Source organism: Ptiloglossa arizonensis, chromosome 9 (genome assembly GCF_051014685.1).
Source record: "Ptiloglossa arizonensis isolate GNS036 chromosome 9, iyPtiAriz1_principal, whole genome shotgun sequence".
NCBI classification, from domain to species: Eukaryota; Metazoa; Arthropoda; class Insecta; order Hymenoptera; family Colletidae; genus Ptiloglossa; species Ptiloglossa arizonensis.
In genome coordinates, this window is record NC_135056.1 from 3,717,765 (window position 1) to 3,740,686 (window position 22,922).

A 22,922-nucleotide genomic window follows, 5' to 3' on the forward strand; every position below is an offset into this window, starting at 1 on the left:
TTGGCAGACAACGTGTTAAAACTTCGCCTCGTAGACTACTCCTACTACTCCAAGAATGGAGCATCATGTGTCTGATAGAACGAAGTGAGACGAAAAGTAGCAAAGTATCAATGTTTCGTTCGTCTTGTAGCGTTCATTGTTCATTTTCAATTCCTCTGACTCGTTCTCATTCCATTTTGCTCTTACCATCGCAGATAAGGAAAAAATCGTACATGATAGGGAAAAAGCATAGGCTAAATTCAGCTCTTAACGAAGAAATACTACTGTGATTTTATGGTATATGAATGGCGGTAAATTCGGCGCAATTCCACCGAAATTACAAAACACGACTGGGGAGATTGTATCGGTAATTCATCGCAGGATTCTCTTCAAAGGACATTCTTTGAAAATAATAATTGACGACATGTAGAAGATTCTGAGCTTAGTCCAAATTTTAATACACGATCTTACCAATCTCTTTGAGTAGCTGCGCTATGCTTTGTGACGTTTAAGCTTTAGCGAAATGATCATGATCTCGAAATGAATCGAAGACATGTATTTCTTAAAGACAGAAAAGGAATGTCATTCGCAGCTTAAGTCCTAAATACTTCCAATCATCGATAACAGATTGAGAATTAAAGGTTTCGGATGGTAAATTGTATTGAATATAAAAGAATTAATATTTCGAAGTTTGAAATACACAGTATCAAAAATACATATGTAATTCATTGCAACAACATATATTTATAGTTATTGATTAGGTAGGGAAAATGAAAGAAATTCGATAGGACACAAACGAAAGGACAAACCGAAAGTTCTATATTATTGGGTAATTGCAACGGACCGAAATGAAAAATTTCAACGACTTGCATCATGCTCAAGATCAATTGGCGGGTTTCAAGGTTGTATACCTGGTGAACACTGATTTGTGCCATTTACGGTGGCTCAATTAATGGTACCCCTTCTCCATAGTACATTTTCAACGATCGCACGACTGAAACGCTAAATGGTGTTATGACAATAATATTATAGTAGTATCTCTCGTATTCGTCATTAGATTCTATTAAGATCGGCCTGAGTCTATTGCAAATTGTCGTTCTGTTAATGATTTATACATAGTACCTCCTAGATGACCAAAATAAAACCGAGTTCGAAGCATTTGCATTATTTGGGTTAGATCAAATTTTGGTATTAGAAATCGACGTACCTTTTTGTACGTCACGCTGAGATTCAACTATTGTAAGTGAACCATCCCACAAAAAGAGTAAATGAAACATATGTGAACGGAACAGCGATCTTGTATTGTATGTGCTCGGTGATCAAATTTTAAAATCATGCTGCATGTTTGTCGATGTCGCAATCATTAATGAAAAAAAAAAAATAGGTATATTTGTCATTATATCTTCAAGAGAATAGTATCGATTGATCGATGAGGTTTATTTGATAAAAATGAGAGGAAACTGGCCGTATTTGAACTATTTTTATTTACACGTTATATGAATCATTCTTAAACAACTATGGTGAAAATAGCTCAAACAAAATCGTGTTCAGATCAAACCTCTTTTCATCTCGAAAAACTTATCAACTCATTGTTAACACGATAATAAAGATACAATGGGACATGTAAACATTTTGAGTTTGCATTTTTAATTTCATAGTTCTCGATTGCTGCTTCGAAAAAATTAAAATTAAAAAAAGAAAAAAAATTGTATGCACAAGTTTTTGGTTAGATTCATTTTTGTCAGAAAATCCTTGTTAATTAATTAATGTTATTTTCATAAAAAAGTAATAAATTGTAATTTTTATCAGTGTATAAGATTTGATTTTTAGTCACTGGATTTGATTCTACAAGGATATAAAAAAATTGTAGGAAGACATTAAAAAAAATATCACCTAAAATTTTGAAAAAAAAAAGTCCTTAAAAAAAGAATAACCATTAAGTGTGCCCCTTCAAACAGTACAACTTTGTCCTGAAGAGTTGTTTTCATAGGACCATAAATAACGGAGATACAAATAATAAATCATACTTTTATTAACTAATGAATTTCAAATTTACTTTTTATTATTTAGATAAAGTCCAATCAAGATTCTTTTGAGTTGTAGGAATGTAACTATTGTAAATATTTTTAATCTAAATAGTTTAACTTTTCATTTCAATGCAAATGGAATGTATTTAATATATTTTATTCTTAATATTATTGAACGATATAAATAGAATTTTTGGAAAGTTCGTTGTCTTTTAGTGTATTTCAGCATTTTGAGATTGATTCCAATAGAATACTGAATTTGCAGGAATTTTTTTGTTCACAACTGTGTGTTGCGACACGGCAACAAACAAGGTAAAATTTGACATCAATATTTTATAGATAAGTGGCATAAAGAAGTTTACAGAAAAAGGATTAGTAATGATCCTTCAAATATTAAGGAACAGATCATATCAACAAATTTGATATAAATATTATATTCCAACAGAAGTTTATAGAAAAAGGATTATTAATAATTTACAGCAATGAATCTATGTCTAATTAACCCTTGTGCACTATTGAAGTAACTGTTATACTGGAGTTATTTGGATCACATATAATAATTTTTGTTATCAATGTAATACGTTTTAATCGAGATTGGCTGCTTTATAAGTAACTTGAATTAAATTAACAAAGTAGTAATTTGGAATTAGATTGTAATAAATATAAACTAATATTTAGTTATAAATTTTTTGCAAAAAATTACTGAATTCTCTTCGCATATATGAGTTTTACGTAGAGAGCAAACTACTTCTTGTCAGCAGCGATACATATTTTTATTCTTGCAACTACAAACAATGTGGATGCAATTGCTATTGATAATGCATTACTCCTTTTTTTTTTTAATTATTTTCAACAAAAATTAATCTTTTCTAAAGATCAATGTAAGTTTATCAAGTATGTAAGTTTATTACATTTGTAAATGTAAAGTTTATCAAATTTTTGCCTAATTTATTTAAAAATAACCGACGTTTGTATAATTTTGTATTATTCCAATTTGGATTTATCTTTGTCCATACAATATATCCGTGAAGAGCTGATACATTGAACTTGTGACAAGTGTATATTCGGATGACCTTCAGCCATAGAAGACAACCATTTTTGTTGGTCTCCCTACATTATAAAGTTTGATGAAAAATGATATGTGCAAAATTTCAGAGTGATTAAACAAGAGGAACTTCTACCGCATCAACATCTAAGTTTTATGATTATGGTTATTTCATGTCAATAAAGGACATAATTGCATTCTAGTATTTTAAAAATGTACGAGTTTTGTTATGTTGTAATGTTTTTTAAATATAGAATAGTAACATTGGTACATTAATGATAAGAATGTGCGAAAAATTGTGGAAAGAATTTTTATACCCATCTTTTTTTTAATTAAATTTTATCATTATAACAACAAGCGTCTCTTATTTAATCATCCCTTAAAATTCGAAGCATTTCGTAGAGTAGTCAAATAGAAATGGAATTTATAGAATAATGTAAACGAGAAGCTGTGGTAGAATATATTGGTTACAGCATGATGAAAGTCAAATTATTGCAACATAAGTTTTTAATAATGAGCACGTTAGACGTGTATTATTTTATAATTTAAGAAAAGTGAAACTGGATATTAGATCAAGTGCTGCGATTGTGGTGAAAGAAGTGAAAATTTGTTGACAGAAAGTATATAATCCCCAAAAATAAACTTATAATAATGTTACGAAATTATTAAAATTATACGTAACTTGACGACATTTGCAACGGTCTCAATAACGCCGAAGTGAATGCAAAAAGAGAAAAGAAATGGATTTTCTTTATTCGCTAAATGATCTCTTTGACCTCGCACATAATGATTTGTTAATTATAATTTCAAGCGAAGAAGATAAACTTTTCCTTTCGAACCATAGAAAAAGAAGAAAGCTTATGAAAAAGGAATAGCTGAAAGTAATTCGAAAAGGAGCAGAAGAGTTTCGGAAACAACAATATGTTGCGGTGGCAAACGGTGAAGGTACATATTTTTAAAATAAATATACTTATCTGTAGAGGAAATCTTTTTTGTGCATTACAAAACTAGCACAATTTCAATAAACTTCATCTGACGATGAATCAGAAAGTTCTGATTTCGAAGGTCCGTTATAAACGAGCCCGATTGTTTTAATGAGCACAGTCAAAAAGAAATCTTCTCTATTGATGTTCAAAAAGCAAGTTATGACCATCAAACTAGTTGCCATTTTGGATAAATGTAAGGTAACTAATTTCGATGCAGCTCGTATTATTATTGCACTTGTCAAGGAACATAATTTGAAGGATTTAATAATTAATCGATCTTCGATTCAGTAGTTTACAGAAAAATTTTTCAAAAACTGTAACTGTACGTTGGTATGGAAAGATGTTACCAGACATAATTAGCAAAGAATCGAGAGATTATCTGTTGTTATTATATACAGAGAAAAAGGAAAAGACTTCTAGGAGTTCCAGAAATAAAGAAATGTACTGATAAATAGGCTTTAATGATATATTAATTGTTAGAAGATTGAGATTTCGTAGATAAAGTCTAAGCAATATGCTGTGATACATTTTCAAATATGGGACAATTTCAAGGTAGTTGCATTGTTTTGGAATAAACGAATATTTTGTCAAAAAATGATTTAATGTCAAAGTTCAATTTCAGGTCAAATTGACCCGAACAGTGTACAAGGGTTAATATATCAGGATATTATTTTCGCTAAAATATTCACGAATATATGAAAAAGATGAATTTATTTAAAAGACCGTGTGTATTATTGTCATATGTTTCTAGTAACGAGGAGATTTTCCGCTATCGCGTGCATCTTTAAAATTTAAAAAATGAACAGTGTACAAGAAACAGATTTAATAAACGTAAGAAATATGAATGGTAGTTCAAGGAATATCGAGTGAAAATTGTGGAATATAGTAATGATATAATGGAGATTTGAAGATAAAGTTTAGCGTGAAATTGGGTAACAATGAGAAAATCTCTACTACTACACTTTTCTCAAAATCGTGAAATATTCGAAGAATTTACATTGAATTCAATTCTTTTGGCAAGACAATATAAAAGATATGATTAAAACATTGTATAGAATAGATATAAACTGTGAACAAATTGTAAACAAGTTCTAAAGAAATTTAAAATGAACAAAATAACGACTTAACTCCCGCTCCATAATTTCACGTGTAGAATATCATATTAAAATTTGTTCAAAATAAATACAGACGTATCCTAACTGAATGAATTTTCAAAATATTAAATATTAATGTCTCGAAACGTCCGAAAAGTGTGCGCAGGCACAATACAATTTGGTTTACATGCATTAAAAATATTGCAACAGATTTTGATAAATATTGTTTTATTAGGTTAGCGTAATACGCTCAGGCCACGTTTTCATGGATCTGATTAAACTTGTCGAGTTAAGTGTGCAATTGCACACACGCGTTCATTTAAACGCATAGTATATTTACACATATTCGCATATCCATAAAATATCAGCGCATTATTTGATAAAATTTGAAAATTTCTGTCCGATAATTACAGAACAAAATATAAAATCCGGTATGCGGGTGACAACCATAATAATTATGTTAAGTAGCGGTAAATTAGTTTAGTGATAATTAGACAGTTTTTTAGATACGATATTTCTTCAATGATCCAACGCATGTACCTAGAATTAAATAACACTAAGATCCAATACATTTTCTCATATACGTAACACTGCTAAGTGCTTGAAGCGGCGATTGTCCGTGCTAAGACATTGAAAGCATTTCAGCTGAATAAAGGCATACATACGTGAAAAATAACATTTGTTCGATGGCGCATCTCCATACGTGGCGACAGTTAGACCCCGTGGGACACTTAAACCCAACAGTGTGCTTTTTCTGAAAATTGCGGGGAAAACGTTGCACTAAAACCTCTACACTATATACGTTGGATTTGGAGGCTACGACTACACGTAGTTATACCACATAATTGTGTTAAATGATAAAATTGTTTAAGAAAGATTACTAGTTCTTTTATTGAACACTAATCTGTTGAAACGATAAAAATATTTCAAATAAACATCTCAAACGAGGGATTAAATTATGACAAAAAGTTAACATTATTTAGCAGGATAATTAATAGCTGAGGTAGAAAGGTATACAGACGAAATAATAATAATTTTGTATATTCCATACTTTAAATGTTTTGCATTTTGAGCAGCCGATTGATTGCCAACTAAGTATAATAATAATTAAAAATACTTAATAGAAACAGTATAAGTTAATATTACATATCACATTTGTACTATTTAGAACATTTTATATCTACAATACACGCGATTTAATCACTTTCACTACTAGAACAACACTTCCTCCGTTATTTGTTATTTATCGACTCACATGTACCGATTTTAAAATAATAATATTAAGAACGTTTCAGAAGTAAGAATTAAAGGTAAATGATATTAATTATACATATCACCGTATATTTGTACATTTTCGTAGACGTAATATGTTTAAAAAAAAACGAGAGATAAAAGCAAGTTACCAATGTAAAAGATTTCAAACAACGGCGTCGTTTCATTGAGATATCTAACCACGGTAACCTTGTTCATTCGCACACTAATAACCGAATTATTATGAATAATAATTCGACAGTATTACGTGACGACAATCAGTCTAACATGTACTTTTAATCTAAGTTAAGAAATATGAACAACCCGTGCAACTGCTACAAAACGACTCACCTTCGTTCTCACGTCCTGGATAGGCCCAGCAGTGGAAAATAATAAGATTAGTTGAATCCGTAACAATATCGACCGCACAATATACAGAGTGTCCAACTAGAAATTAGCCACCTTAATATCTTAGCTATTTAAAATAATAGTAACAAATGTTGCTTGTAAAAATTGTAGAGCTTCCAGGAAGATATAATACGATGGTAATGGTTTCTTTTTGTGATCGGAGTCGTCGAGGAAGCTTAAAGATCAATTTCGTGTTTTTAAATGGAATAACCAATTTTTTTTTTTAGTAGAATTCGATAGAACAATACATTTTAAGAATGAGAATATTAAGATACAATAAAAAAACAAAAAAGATCCGAAGGGAATGTGAGTTCCATTGTTTAGAATTTTTATGCATTCTTGGTGACGCAATGGAACTAATTAAAATTTACAAAAAATATCATTCGGAGTGAAGTATTCAAAATCGACCACCCAAGTAACTGGTACACTTTAATGATTGAAAAAGTGCTTTGGATAAATCTTGATTGTTTTTAAGGAGAACATAATCTGATATCAACCTCGTTTATCAGCGGAGTTGTAGAAAGGATATAAAAATCCACTTTGTTTTTTTTTTTTTTTAATGAAATGATACGTTTTTTACGTATCTCCTAAAAGAACGTTTCATAGTGTGTACAATAATCTACGATTAAAGAAAATCTAAATTTCTTAAAGGTTAACTACGAAGGAAAATATTTGACTTGCAAAGAATAAATTGTAAACCTTTGTATCTTCTTCGATCAATGGTATTATGACTCTAGAATTATATACTAGAATTATTTTCAACATAAACAAAAATTTTATCACGTTTTACAACTCACATTTATCTTTATTTTCGAATATAAAAATTGTAGCCAAATAGACTGTTGAGTCAAAGACATCAACGTAAACTATATGTTTTCTTATGGGGAACGCCACGTTTTCGATTTTAAAAGTGGATATTTCTGTTTGCATCTTTTTAACATTTTAAGAATATTGACCTAAACTATTTAGACGAAATTTCAAACATTAACAAAGATGTAATGTTTCTCGTGGAGTGTGTTTCAGCAGTTTGGCAACTATTTAAGTAGCAGTAAAAAGTGCTCTATTGTTTTACGTATAGATTTCTCCTTTTCTCTCATACTTTTGGAAAAAACTTCAACAAACCGTCGATTTTTTCTGAAAAATTTATATTGTTTTTCTTATAAAAAGTTTTTAAATAGATCAGTATTTAAAAAAATCTGCGCGTGCAATAATTGCAACATCTATTTTCATCTACTCTCTATAAATTTTAATTTTTCTCAATTTTAACCATTAGAACTAAAGAAATCCCTTCTATCGTGCAACTAAGAAATTCGTGTATCGTGATACGAGAGTGCTTATATTTTTTATATAGATTTTTTAGCCCAAAAGATGGTATTTCGTCTTAAGGAAAAAGAGTACAAACAACCGAGCATCCTGTATCGTTTTCAAGTTTTGAAAAATGGCGGATAGACTGTTCAGACGGTGCAGCGGATCCTGGTAGTCGTTGATATATCTTCTGAGATGGTTCTACGACGCCATCATGTCATAGAAAGTTAAAACCCAACGTGACAATGAAACTGAGAAAATAAAAGAGAACGATCTCCCGCGGCAGAGAAGTGCCCTTGACCAGACATTTAAGTTGTCTTGTAGTATAGTGACCAAAGTATGGCTTCGTATGTGTATTCAGACTTTCGTGTTACGTTAGAGAGAACTGGAGAAAGTTAATGTGATGTTTATTTGTAATATATGACAACAATGTATGACATACAAGTATGTGTTGGGTTAGAGGGAACTGGAGAAAGTTAATATGATGTTTATTTGTAGTATGTGACAATAATATATGAGATACAAGTATTGCAAAGATTTCTTGATAGTGACAGATCTGAGTATGTGGACGACGTATCCACGCGATGGTCAAGGTCAAGGTCACTATTTAGAGTGCGCGAATTAACAGTGTGCATGTCAATAGGAAAACTATCAAATTGTTTTGATTTATTCTTTAAAACAAATATCTTTCTTTGCAGTGTACAAGGTGTTTTAGTTGAAGGAGGATACCTAACTATCTCCTGTGTTTTTAATGACACGAAACATGTTTATGGTACAATTTGAATGATTTTCAAGGAGAAACTTTGGGAAGAATAATTTTTTTTTAAATGTTTTCAAGGATATTCAGACTTTTTACTAGAAAAACATATTTTTTTTTTGTATTACATCTTATAGCAGACAGAAAAATACATTTGACACTATCTGAGTTATAATCCTCAAATGATCTTGAATCACGATAAATGTGATGAAATTTTTTGATTTAAGTATTTGCCAGACTATGTGGCATTTATATGATGACTGTCCAGCTCATTATACAAAGACGGTTAATCACGTACTAAATAAAAAATAATGCTCAAATCATTAGATTGAACATAATGAACCCTTAATTTGGCCAGCACGCTTGCCGGAACTCACCTAATTACACCTTTTACTTTGAGAAAAAATAAAGGAAGAAGTTTACCAACGACAACCTACCACTTTGAGCATTTATAACATAAATAGTAAGTTTACGTACCATCCTAACACTGTTTACCAATTTCATCACACTTTTGATTCTTAAGATGATCTAAGAATCATCACTCAGGCACTCCATCCGTTATAAGATACGATACGATACAAATAAAGATATTTTTCTAGTAAAAATATTAATGACCTTGAAAACGCGCAAAAAATGACATTAGAAAACAAATTTTTTTCTATGGCATTCCTTTTGCAAAATCATTTAAATTGTACTATAAATCTTTAAATGTTATTAAACCTAAATCAGATACTTAGGTGACATTTTTCAGTTGAGACACCATGTATAGATCATTGTACGCATTTTAAAATGCTCTACTAGAAGATAAATAAAAAATATTCGTTTAAAAAAATGAAGGTCACCTTCATATCATCTTTACACCGTTATCAATAAACGAATTACTTACATCCGATTGTGCCTCCTTTGTGATCAAGCAAGATTAATCTAAAGCATTTATTTCTGCCATTGAAAGTATTCAGATGGTCGGTTTTATAAATACTTCACTACGTATAATACTTCAATACGTATAAAAATACGAAAAATTAATTATATTTCAAAATCATCTTTATTGCTTCATCTATAGAAAAACTGCAATTATTACGTAATATTCTTTTTTATATTAAATAACTCTTATGAGATAAAACAGACGTTTTATGTATTAAATATAAGCATAAACGAAACCTCCGTAGTTTATAATCTCCATGCGTTATATTCATATAGACGTTGAAATAGGGACGCAATTAAAATTTATTCCTACTACTATGGCAGAGTGGGTGGCAACGTTCAGAACGTGCAACTTAGGTGGGGATGGGCGGTCTAATCCTTCTTTGCCCCTGTGCTGTCTCATGAGACTTCAAGTCAGCGAAAGACGACACATATCTGCAGTTTTTGAGTTAAAGTTTAGTATTTGGCGTGAATTGTGATTGCTGACCCACCTCTATTATCCAATATAAATGTAGATACATGTTTGATACTATTTGACGAGAGAATGATTAATTTACTAATTTAATGACTTCAATTAACAATGTATTCGAAATGCCGCTGATACGTTTCGTAATTCTGACTATAAATAGATTCTAATGTTTAGTTATTTCAAATTACTAAAGTTATGAAAACCCAGACTACATCTTTTCTTGTAAAAACCTACATATATATATATATATATATATATATATATATATATATATACAATAATACAATAATATTACAACAGAAATAATAAGAAAATTAACTGTAAATATGCTAATTTGAGTAGAGGGTATAATTAAGAAGCCCGCGATTTATTTGAATGAGATGAAGGTGAAAATATTGGGATATTTTTTTACAATGTTCTAAACTTTCTAAAAAAGAATTTATAATCCTATATACTTTCTTTATTCTACAAAGCATTAAATGAGATAATATTCCTAAAAATTTTCTAACGGTTACATAATTTTTCTCAGATATGTGTGTAATGTAGCAACTGTCCTAAGGCTTCTAAGCATCAGTATATATATATATATATATATTTATTATGTGCCTGAGATGAATGTTACTGTAAAGTTCTATGTAAGTTGTATTATAGAAAGTTACCAGCTCGGGTATTAAACACGTCGTCTACCCAAAAAAGAAGGCCCTTAGTAGACTTTTGCTACATAGTGTTCACAGGGTGTAAATCAAAGAAGGTACATCTATATGAACATAAATAATAAATATATCCATAAGCAATATATTTTCTGTATTCCTTACTTTGTCAGTTATGAAGAATTAAGGAAAATGTTTGAAGTGTTTACCTCTTGCCTCAACACATGCTACTGCAGGCTTTAGCATTGAGTTTCGCATTCGCTCAAAAATGGCAGGTATTTCTTGAATAATTTCAAACGTATACAGTATCTTTTCTCGTAGATCGTATATAGCTGAACGTTGAACAGATGACTCCTTGATTGAGGAGAATGTTGACAGTGTCTAACAATTTTTACTTATAATTAGTCACAGGCCTTTGACTAAAATGCTCAATCTGATACGATTCTTAATTTCTTTCAGAGATCAACTTCTCAATTTTGCTCAGTAAGCATTGTTGGTTTCCGTTGAATACACAATAAACTTTAACGACTTCAAAATAAAAATGTTGAAGGACAAGGCGAACATTTTGAACATTTTCTTTAATCATCCATAATTCAAAAAGTAAGGTTTTTTTTTACCTATTTTGGTGTGAAAATTTACCCCTGAAAGTATGAACATATACTTCTGAATTACCCTGGTAAATACCTACACACGTAAATTGTCAAACAGTAATCGCTCAATGAGGATATCGTATAGATAGTATGTTACGGAAAATTGCTAATCACTTGTAAATATAGTATCTTTACCGTATCATAGAATCAATATATACAGGGTGAACCATTTAAATGGGAGTACTTAAATATCTTTATTATTTATAATTCTATAAAAATGCTCTTCAAGACAAAGTTACACTGCTTGAAAGGGCACGTGCAATGCTAGCATTATTCTTTTTCCAAGGTCATTTTTAACGAGAATTTAAGAGCATTAATATTTCTTTAAATATCAACCTACATTGTTTGTCAATTACGTTATAGTTGCTTAATTATTTCATTAGGATAAAAAATGCGTGTAATGAGTAACAAATACGAAGTGGAGATCTATTACTGTACAGATGCACTGTTTGTCTCAATCGTTATTGACTTTCACTTTAAATAAGAGTTATATCAATTTTTTTCAACACAGTATAATGAATTTTTACGATACTTAAGTGTTCGATTAATATACGAATATTAAAAAGGAAACGGCATCTTCATTTGAAAGATAATTTAAATAAACGCTCTCAATAGCGAGAATCACAATATCAATAAACTTTTCAGAATGAATCTATGAAGCAGTAACTTTTTGATAAGGTTAAGACATATTAATGTAAATTTCTCAAGATTAAATTATCCGAATAGTCTAGTTCATAAGGTCGTTAAATTTGTTTATTCTTTTTTTATTCTGTGTAAGGATATGAAGAAAAATTTAGTGTGTCATTTTAAAAAATATCAATAATCTTAAATTCTGACTAAAAAATGCTCTTAGAAGAATAATAATGTTACTGTTATATGTATCTTAATTCTTTTTAGATAATGACCTTGGAAAAGTAATAATATCGTTACACGTGCTCTTTCAAACAGTGTAAATTTACCTTAAGGAATTTTTTCGTAGACTCATAAATAACGAAGATATTTAAATGTTTCCATTTAAACCACACACTACACAGTATACACCTACCTTGTATATTAGGTTGTTCGATAAGTTTTGTGGTTTTTTTCATTGTAAAAAAATACTGATACTTCAATAACTGTAAATATACGAATGAGTCGACATATCTACATGAAACTTCATACATGTTCATCAAACAGTAGTACCATTTTTAGAAAAATAAAACGACGAACCTAAATAGCTCCATTTCTTATCGAACGACAAAACTTATTGAGCAACCTATTATGTATACTATCGCTCAATATTTTCCAGACACTCGACTGAAACGCTATCAATCTTTAAAATGCTTCAATAATTTTCATGGGGTCATTTTAAAGGTCAAACGTTCTGTTTTCATGTCCCTAAATATTTAGAATTCCCTTGAAAATCCTCTTACACAAGAAAGCGTTTGATACAGTGAATATGGTTTTCTACAAATAACATTGAAAGATTTAGAACTGTTTTCAATTGTTTAAAAAATTTTGTATGCATCTAAGATTATTGTCAATCTGATATTGAAATCTTCTCTTTACAACGAACTCTTAAAAGTTGGTATATAATTTGTTTTTCACTGAGTTATTCTACTTTGAATGAAAAGCGTCTCGTCGGTATTAGAATACAGCGATGTCAGTTGTATAAACAATCGGTATTGGAATACAGTGGTATCAATTGTACCACAACTATCATCAGATATTTGTGAAATATGTAACAGCAACGTATAATTGTTAATTAAACATCTAAAATATAATAATAACTGAAATCAATTTTTATAACATAAAATGTCTCTTAAACCATAAGAAAGTTAAGAAGAAAGTTCAATACTAAAATCTTTAGGCACCGTTTACAATACCGTACTTAGAATCGTTACAGATGTCTTTAGAACCAGCCCAATTTTAAATATGTATGTTACACAAAGTGTCGGAATGTTCCCTCCATTATAGAAGGAGTAGCTCACCATAACATAAGCCATTAAAATAGCAGCCTCTGACAAAAAATTCGTTGTTACGACTACGTTTCATAAGAAAGGACCCTAACATTTTTCAGCAAACAGACAGATACTATTCTACAACAAATTCAAAACAATCAAGACCGAGCTTGATCTCAATCAGCAATTAAATAGAATTTTTCACAAGAAATTCCCTAAAATCCCTTCTTGAACACCGCGTCCCATTTCAACGAACACCGGTCTTGAAATTGGTAACAAAACTAATAGAAGTCCACACCTTAAAATGCTAACCTTAGAATTTCCAGAAAGATTTCCAGAATACACTCAAATTTTTACCGACGAAATGGTTTCCATAGAAGATTCAAGCTGTATAACTGTTACCGATTCTCAACTCTAGAAACAATTGCAATCTAACAAACCTTTAAGATCGTCATCACAATGGTATTGATAAATACTCCATCATTCTTTTCGATAGTAAAAATGCAATATCAAGTTTGAAACTGACAATCTAGATATATTAAAAGCCAATATTTAATCAAAAAATAGATAAAGCAACAAAAGAAACGATCACTTTACCAACGAAAGTTCAATTATATTACAATTTGACCAAAACTAATACATTCCTTCGTAATCTTCAAAACCCTCCATTGTGCAATACTTGTAATTTCCAAATAAAAGTAAAACACATCCTCCTGATTTGTTTCAAATATGCAAGACACTGTATTAAATCTCAAATAAAACTAACTTCACACGATAATCTTAATAATAGCAAGCAACTAGTTCTAGTTACTTCATTTCTAAAAGATTCAATGCTCTATGGAAAACTTTAATTAGCAAATTACTTCTGTAACGATCGTTGCTAATAGCCACAACGAAATGTAGTTGATGGAACGGTAAAATTCAGACAAAAGAACCAAAAAAGTCTTATGTCATACTTTACTCATAAAAACAGACCTTCTACACGAAGTATTTAAACAGCAGCTACGTACGCTCTGGTTGAGTTACATGCCTCAGTGTCAGAAAATTTCGTTCCAAAAATGGGGATACATTTTGGTTAGAGGGCGTCACAGCGAAAAATTTAATGCAGCCTTCTTTTCGAGCGCCAACATTACTCGTACATGCTACATATCAACTTAGAGATTTAAAATTACAATTTTGATCCTTTTTCGTTATGAATCGCTCAATTCAAGCATCTTCTTTTATTAAAATGTTTTCGATTTTTTAATCGAAAGATGTTTAAATTGGTTTCAGTAGTTTATCTTTATAGATACATTTTTCAAACATAATCACGAACCATCATTATTCTCATTTATATTTCAATTTTAATTAAAAAAAAAAAAAAAAAAAAACTATAACGAGGTCGACCTTCGGATCTGTTCTCCACCTCTACTCAGAATTGAATTATTACCATCTTACTATACCCACCTTGAAGCTGCATCCCTTTTGTAAGCAAAATTTCTTCCTATTATTTAAAATAATAGACATATGAAAGTGGCCTATTTTTAATGAACACATTGTAAATAGACTCATATACAAGAGTTTTATATAGTAAAATACGCAAATAATGCTTAAAGAGACTCAAAGATGAAGTACAACATTTATTCTTTTATTTGTATCGGTATGTAAGAATAATTATATTGCATTAAAATAAGATTAATTAATATAAGGCTGTGAATATTTTGGAACATTTTCGTTTAAAAAAATTACACCGATAACATTTCCTATATGTTGGGTTGAATCACAAGTAACAGCCAATTCAAGTAGTGGATCACAAATTTTTGAAAACATTCCAAATAATCTGAAGTCCAAATAACATCAGTAAACATAGATCAAATACTAGTATAATTTTTTGATGCAACTGAAATCAAAACCTCACATTCCTCATAAAATGTTATGGGAGTTCCAGAATGGTAATAATGCGATTACCACTGCAAAAAAAGAAAAATGTGTAACATTATTAGTGAATATATAGTAGCAAAATTTACAGCACGGAATTGGTTTGCCAAGCTTCCGTTCTATAGATACCGAATATCGATAACAACGTTTCGAAGATCCTAATGGAACAAAATCCATATTAATCAATCAGAAAAGAAACAGGTAAGATGAAAATATCCAATCTACGCACAATTTGACGAAAAACAGCAAGACAAATAGGATTGTGCGATTTTGCTTCTGTCTATGAATAGAAATGAATTATTTTTGGATAAACTGATTATAGGAGAAATAAGGTCACGTGTGAGAATATTACTCGAAAAAGACAATAGGTAGATGAAAATCAACAACCTCAGAACTTAAAGCTACCATTTGTGGATAGAATATTCTTTTTTGAGTATGATGGGATCAAAGAGAAATAATTTATTATGAGTTGCTGAAGCCTAATGAGTTACTGACAGCAGTCATCGATCATAAGTGCGTTGTGACTTTACATGACAACGCTGGGCCTACATATGCCAAGAACTACGAAAGAAAAAGTTTTGGAATTAAGACGATCCATTTCACTTCACCCTTTATTATCATTTATTTCGATCCCTACAAAATGGATACAATTTGAATGACAACTATCATCTACATGAGTTAAGTTTGTTTTGTAATTTTTTTAAGTGAAATAAAATTGGTACGAAAAAATGGCAATTACTTATGATTCAACTCAAAAGCTAAATATTATATACCTAACTAAATATGTTTAATATCCTTTAAGACTATTAAGTATTCATGTTTAGGGAAAGAAATATTTCTAATTGTACTTTGTACTTGGTAATGATTAGATATTGAAAATTATTTGTTATTTTCATTCCAAATTTTAACATTTTAGTTTTTACACTCTTTATTCTACAAATACCAGAAAAATAAATTATCTCAATTAATCGTAATTCACACGCAGTATCTTGTATGAAAAAAGATATATGTAGAAGGTAAACTGAATCAAATGCTCAATAGCCACAAAGAAAAATAATTCTTTAGTTCTCAAATTATAAAAGCATATTGTTAAAAACCTTATACACTTACATCATCATATCAAATAAACTTAGTTTAAGCATTTTAAATTTATAAAAACAATCTTTTGTTCTATCTCAGTATATGTAGTTTTCATGATATTAATGGACATAGTTCTTTAATATTTTAATATCGAAATCATAAAGTTGTTTCACAAAAATTAGTGGATATTGTTTTACCGGATACGTATAGTAAATAAAAATAATTGTACCTATATAGTTTAATGTGTAGATTTTCAGATATCAGTATTATTTACTTATACGCATTCAATTTGTCATACAAATAATAAGAAAATCGTATGTACAATTTTGTACATACAATTTCACTTTTACATCTCTGAAATACCTTAATTTTTACCGTATAGTTTTTATAAGAATTTCATTATATTTTCGACCATTGAAAAAATCTTGAATTTAATAATTACATAAATTACGTTCGGGCACTGAGAAACATTTAATTCATTAATCAGATTTATTACTTATCGCGATACTTATTTATATTCGATTACCATATATTATGTATATGTAAGAATAATTGGATATATATGAAGAAAACCTGATAATTTAATTCATTTTACAATTCAATGTATAATACATCAAAGAAATTGATAAATTTCTTGATAGTTTTAAAGATTTAAGCTGCATCCTAACTGAACGTCGTACAGCGATAAATACTGATCAAAAGAAAGAAAGTTAAAAAAGATGTAGATTGGACAAAATTCGACATCTCTTTTTATCCTTTGTTTCTTTTGATTTGTTACTGTACAATGTTCAGTCAGAGCGCAGCCTTATGCGTGTATATAATATGCACAACACTTGATCACTTTAAAAATGAAAATTAAAAATCGATCACCTGTACCTTGTGATTTAAGAATTTATTTCTATGCATGCATACTAGGATGGGCCTTATTTTTAAACCTTGGAATTTTGTTGGAACACTCCCTAGAATGATGCCACTAGATGAAAAAGTAACCTATGCAAAATCTGAATTTGACCGGATAAAGGGAAGGTATGATACATCGAAAATGAAAATTTTTTATTTTTGAAATCCGTTTTTCTCCATTAAAATATATTGCTACCATACATTTTCGTACCTCTTTAGGATATAGAAACAAAATTTAGAATTTGTTCTTTTTTATAAGTCGCGATTCTAAAATTTCAAAGATCTATTGTGGAAAAAAAATATACTTTTTCACATTATACTTAATACTTCGTTAAGTGGTACAAGTTTTACCTGTAACATTTTTTTATATGTTTATAAATAACGAAGATATTCAAGTGAATCCATTTTTACGTCCTCGATTTTATATTCTCATGAAATAAATACTACTTTTCAGTGAAATAATTTTGACGTATATCAAGACTATACTTAATAATTTAATATTACAATTAATTCATACATACAAAATAGTTTATGTAAACGTGTGCAAAATAATATTCAAAGTCTTAAAAGTGTAAAAGTAAAAGTCTCCGACTAGCTACTAAATAGTACTCCAAAGTCCTTAACTATGGTCCGTTAGGCTATTACCTGTTCTGAACGAAAGATCAAGTACTGAATGTTGAAGGGAACAGGGCTAGTGAATTAGAAAGCTAGATTTATTTCTATGTCTTTATAGAGTGTAAAAAAACGAATTCAAAAAGATACAGAAGTGTATAATAGCAATATATAATACTTCAATGTAGAAAAACGAGTTACAAGAATAAAAAATTTTTTAAATTCGAGGTGTGACGCTTTCTTGTTGCATGACCAATTTCAGATTTTATATAGGTTATTTTTTCATGTAGTTATACAATTCCAGGGGGTGTGTTTTAGAAAAATTTTTCATCCAGTATAACTAAGGTTCACCCTAATGTACATATTCATAAAACTTTACCAGCAATCTGTTCTTCCCTTATATTTCTATACAGGGTGTCACGTTATTACTACCAAACATTTTCTTTATAAATACTGCATTAAAATGTTGCATGGTGTAAGTATACAACAGAAATGAGCGAAATAATTATCATATTTACTGTTGTATATACACAATCCGGTTGCTTAAATCAATATGTTAAGCTTGCATTAAGTTTTCAAGAATGAAGATAACCTACATTTTCTTTAAAGGGCAAAGTGTATTTTTGTGTAATATCGAAGTAGCTATTAAAACGAATTCAATAAATGGAATGCAACAATGTTCAAAGTTATAGACAAACAGAAATAAAAGAGATTTAAAATCTGTTATAAATTTAAAACCTTGATTTCAGCCATCGTACTATATACAACATAATGTAGAAATATTGTTACAGGAATGATTCAATGTTGCAGCTATATTTTCAATATTACAGTAATATATCTGTGCAATATAATAAAAGTTGTATAACTGTAAGAAACGAATTACGGCTAACTGCTTGTTGTTCATCTCCACCATGGAAAAGGACGAATATTGGTAACAAAACACTAATGCTACAATGCAATTTTCGTGTTCTCTCTCTTTTTTTTTTACAATTCAACATTTTCGATTTCTTTCTTTATTTTTAAAGAAAACTTTGATCAATATACTTTTGAGGTTTTTCCAATTAAAATGAGATCAAATACGACAAGTTGGATTAATTTAATTTATTTATATTGATCCTTTTGGACATCTTATATATAATTTTGAAAAGGTGTTTCGAGAAATCCATTAGCAAAGGATAATACTGTGATATACATAACATTTTATAGTATAAAAAGTATATTCTGTAATTGTTAATTATGCTTATTTCTCTCAATAAAATGGCGTAGTATTGATTTTTATTTGGTTTATACTCCATAATTTAAACAATATTATTGAAAGTACCTAAACATTTATTTGTTTTCAGAAACTATAAAAATGTGTAAAAGTGTAGACGAAAAAATCAATTATTTATCGATTTAGATTTATATATATTCTGTAATATAAATCTCTCCGTTTGTATATTCACTATAAGTACATGAAATAGGAATACAGTATTTTTGTGATGAGAATAAACAAGAGGCGGTGATCGGCATTGCTAGAAAGATGGAGGGGGGGGGGGGGGCAGCACAAAGGTAAAAGGGATACCTCCCTGATTCCACCTAATCTTTACCTTAGTTAACACGTTGACTGCCACTGCACCAAGCGTGAGAATTTTATCGACAAAACACGCTCCTATCATGATACAAGTACAAAAAAAAATCATAGCATTCGTGTTGTTTCTCCAAGCCAACAGACCTCTGCAACACTAAAACCACTAGCTGTTCTTGGGTATAATAAAGGAAAGTGTGGTATAGATTATTCCGATCAAATGATTTCTTATGCCACAACAATTAGAAAAGGAATCAAATGGTACCGAAAACTTGGCACTGAACTACTCCTGGGAATTTCAGTTGTAAAAGCGTTTACGGTTTACAAAATTGCAACAGGGATGACTGTAAATATTAGACAATTTCGAGAATTATTAGCTGCAAAACTATTAGGATTGTCTGAAAATATAATAAAAGCTTGTCTTCGACGGAGTCAGCATAATATCGTCGTTCGGAAAAATGATTCCGGAAGATGCATTAGACGCACGTGCAAACTTTGTTATACAAATAAAAGACGTCGAACGGACCGATCGAATGCTCGAGACAATTTAAAGAAAACAACAACTCATTGTCCAAATTGTCCTGACCAACCTCAACTTTGTATAGAATTCTTTCAAGTTTTACATTCTAAATAATTTTCTTAACAAACCATTTTCGTATTACTTTTTTAACAATTCAATAGTTTTATTACATCACGCGGAATATCTTTTCAAATAACTATGACGATCCTTTGTAAATCACCCGAATATGGGTGACGCGGCAGTCAACGTGTTAAAGAACTCTCCTCTAGTCTCCACCCACTATTGCATCGCTTGTTTCGTACTATTTGATTTTAATTGGTAGTTAAAATGTACCGTTCCCTAAATGTGCAGCTTATTTCGAGAGGAGGCTAGTCTCTTTCTCCAAAAATATAAAATAAATATCATGCCGGCAGTGGGCAGAGAATGAGTCACCTTCTCGTCTCCATGCCCCGTATCTCGTGCTGTCAAACAATGTGGCCAGATTTCATTCTCTAAATCGTTAACTGGGAGGAGTTATAGAGGTTAATTCGATAGGGACCCTCCCACTCTTTTACGCACCTGCATTGAAGGCGTTAGAGTTGGACAAAATCATTCAAACGTCTTCTACACACGATGCGCGAAGGAGAGGGACGACGCCTACCGTACTAGCTCCTCCCACTCTTCCCAGTCAGCGATTCAGGGAATGAAATCTGGCCACATAAGTATAGTGTGACTCTGCCCCGCCTTCGGACCCCCCGACATCATACTGGTAAACGCCCTCCTCGTATAAGGAAACGGACCGCGCGCATTGGGGGAGTTTTAATAGGTAGACTCCGCCTCTTCGGGTACGGGAAACTCCACGCTACTTTGGAAGATTTCCCTCGCGTAAATAAAAGAAACTGATCGTAGACGAGCAATTGATAGAATACAGAGAAAAATTTCCTATAAAATAATACACGACGTCTGTCCAAAAAGTAACGAAACTGATTTTTGTTCCCGATATCTGTCAACATTATATTAATGCTCTTTTGGAAGACTTTCCCCACGTAAACAAAAATTCTGATTCTACTTCATCATCGATCTCTTCTGCCTCTTTCGAACCAGCCTGAATGTATCAGGTTACACGGAAAATATAAGGCTATTAGAAAACAATGCTCGTAATAAGTAGAACACGTATGAAATACAAGTTTGGTATGTGTAAACCGCAATAAATAATTTATTCATACCTTGTGTAAAACATAAACTTCAAAACGATACCGCACGAATATCGGTGTGAGAGGTACTAACTTAATCTAAGAATTTTTATATTTCTTGTTGTATCTTCATGAATAATATCAATGGGTTAACAGGATTCTCCCAGTGAAAATGAATTTAATAGGACTGACTTTTGTTTTCACAACTGACAATCGTTGACTGATAATCGAGCTGAAGAAACACGAACAGTAGTAGAAGTGATTCCGTTTCAATCAAATTTAATCAGTTTTTTCGCCCATTATTGTATTTTTAAACGAGTGCGATCGTAATAACGTTTCACCTATGTACAAAATAAAAAGAAAGTGAAGATAAAATATTTTGTTTAATCGTTGTAGATAATAATTGTAAATGTTAGAATAAATTTCATTTTTCACGAAACTAACTTTGGAATAATTTACTCCAACCACCAAGCAGCATTCTTATTCAAATATAATTATATTGTATACAAGTTATAAAATTATAAAAGTAAAAATTCAGAAAATCATTTACCTCACTTATCGTTAGATGTACAATAAACATTTTCCCTTCGTAGTTTATTTTCTGAACCTCCGGCCAGCGGAAATGATGCGTTTTTCGAGATCCTTGAAACGTTAGAATTCCACAATGATTAATACCAAGATAAAGTTGCACACCCTTCTGGTCCTATAAAAATCAAAGAAAACGTTTTTTTATTGAATAGCAATTAAAACTTAAGAATCGTTAACAAAGAGGCAGTGTTTAAAACTTAATATTTAATGAAATGTTTATAAGAGAACTTTGTATATTATAACAGTATCCTGATGATTTCATATTTCAAGGAAAAATTAGTTCACAATTGTACTTCAAAACCTTCATTATTGAGGACACATTGAGTTTGCCTTGAACAACATTCGTAGAAACCTATTGTGATCTATATATAACACAAAAATGTAATTCAAAACAATTCAATATTTTTATATAAATCGAATTAATAATTCTTCGTTACAAAGTCATTTTGAATAATTTTCTAGTATGGGGTATATAAACTATGGGAAATTGTTTCTTCAAAAACTATTGAGAACAGTGAGATTCTTTTTTTTTATGTTTCAGAGTTTACTGGTGTCCATTATGCAATATGGCTGCTATCATTGTCGATCCATTCCTATTGGAAGGGAATGGGGTAGACATAGTTTTCTTAAACGACATAGCATACGTAAGAGATACAGTATTGCTACACTTGCTATTGCATGGTTGCAGTTTTAAAAGACTGCGTTTGCAAAATGAAAGTTCAATAAAACGCGATAAGAAGTTTTAAGTTGTGACGAAATGTTCATGGGCTGTCTCTTGCGAAAGTTTGAAGGAAAAACTTTTCAGTTTTTGTCATTTGATAAAACTTATTGAACAATATAGTACTAGGTTGCTTAATAAGTTTTGTCGTTCGATAAAACTTACCGAACAACCTATTACCTTGGAAGAACATGGCATATTTGATGTTACCCTTCGATTTCATTCAATTTAATCACTTTTTAAAGAGATTCGTCAGTATAATACATACAAACAGCGTTTTTTAAACTGTGAATACGAATTATCAAGTGTTACGTTATTTGTCTCCATGGTTATTTGTCTCGAATAGTTGAAATATTTTGTAAA

The 22,922-nt window shown here is 30.4% G+C and overlaps 1 protein-coding gene across 6 annotated transcripts in view; it reads right to left on the reverse strand.

Moving 5' to 3' along the window:
• The window catches only part of Frmd5 (FERM domain containing), a 192,588-nt gene that overhangs the window by 43,948 nt on the left and 125,718 nt on the right, over nucleotides 1–22,922 (reverse strand). For 5 of the 6 annotated variants that reach the window (XR_012993245.1, XR_012993244.1, XR_012993242.1 and 2 more), the window contains exons 6-8: nucleotides 21,804–21,956; nucleotides 6,734–6,748; nucleotides 5,797–5,885 (exon numbers count right to left, since the gene is read on the reverse strand). Coding sequence is in view for 1 of the 6 variants with exons in the window: in XM_076319979.1 (XP_076176094.1) it covers nucleotides 5,797–5,885; nucleotides 6,734–6,748; nucleotides 21,804–21,956 (257 nt within the window). In the remaining 5 variants the exon portion in view is untranslated. The remainder of the gene's footprint in view (nucleotides 1–5,796; nucleotides 5,886–6,733; nucleotides 6,749–21,803; nucleotides 21,957–22,922) is intronic. The other variant, XR_012993246.1, reaches the window with a different exon arrangement.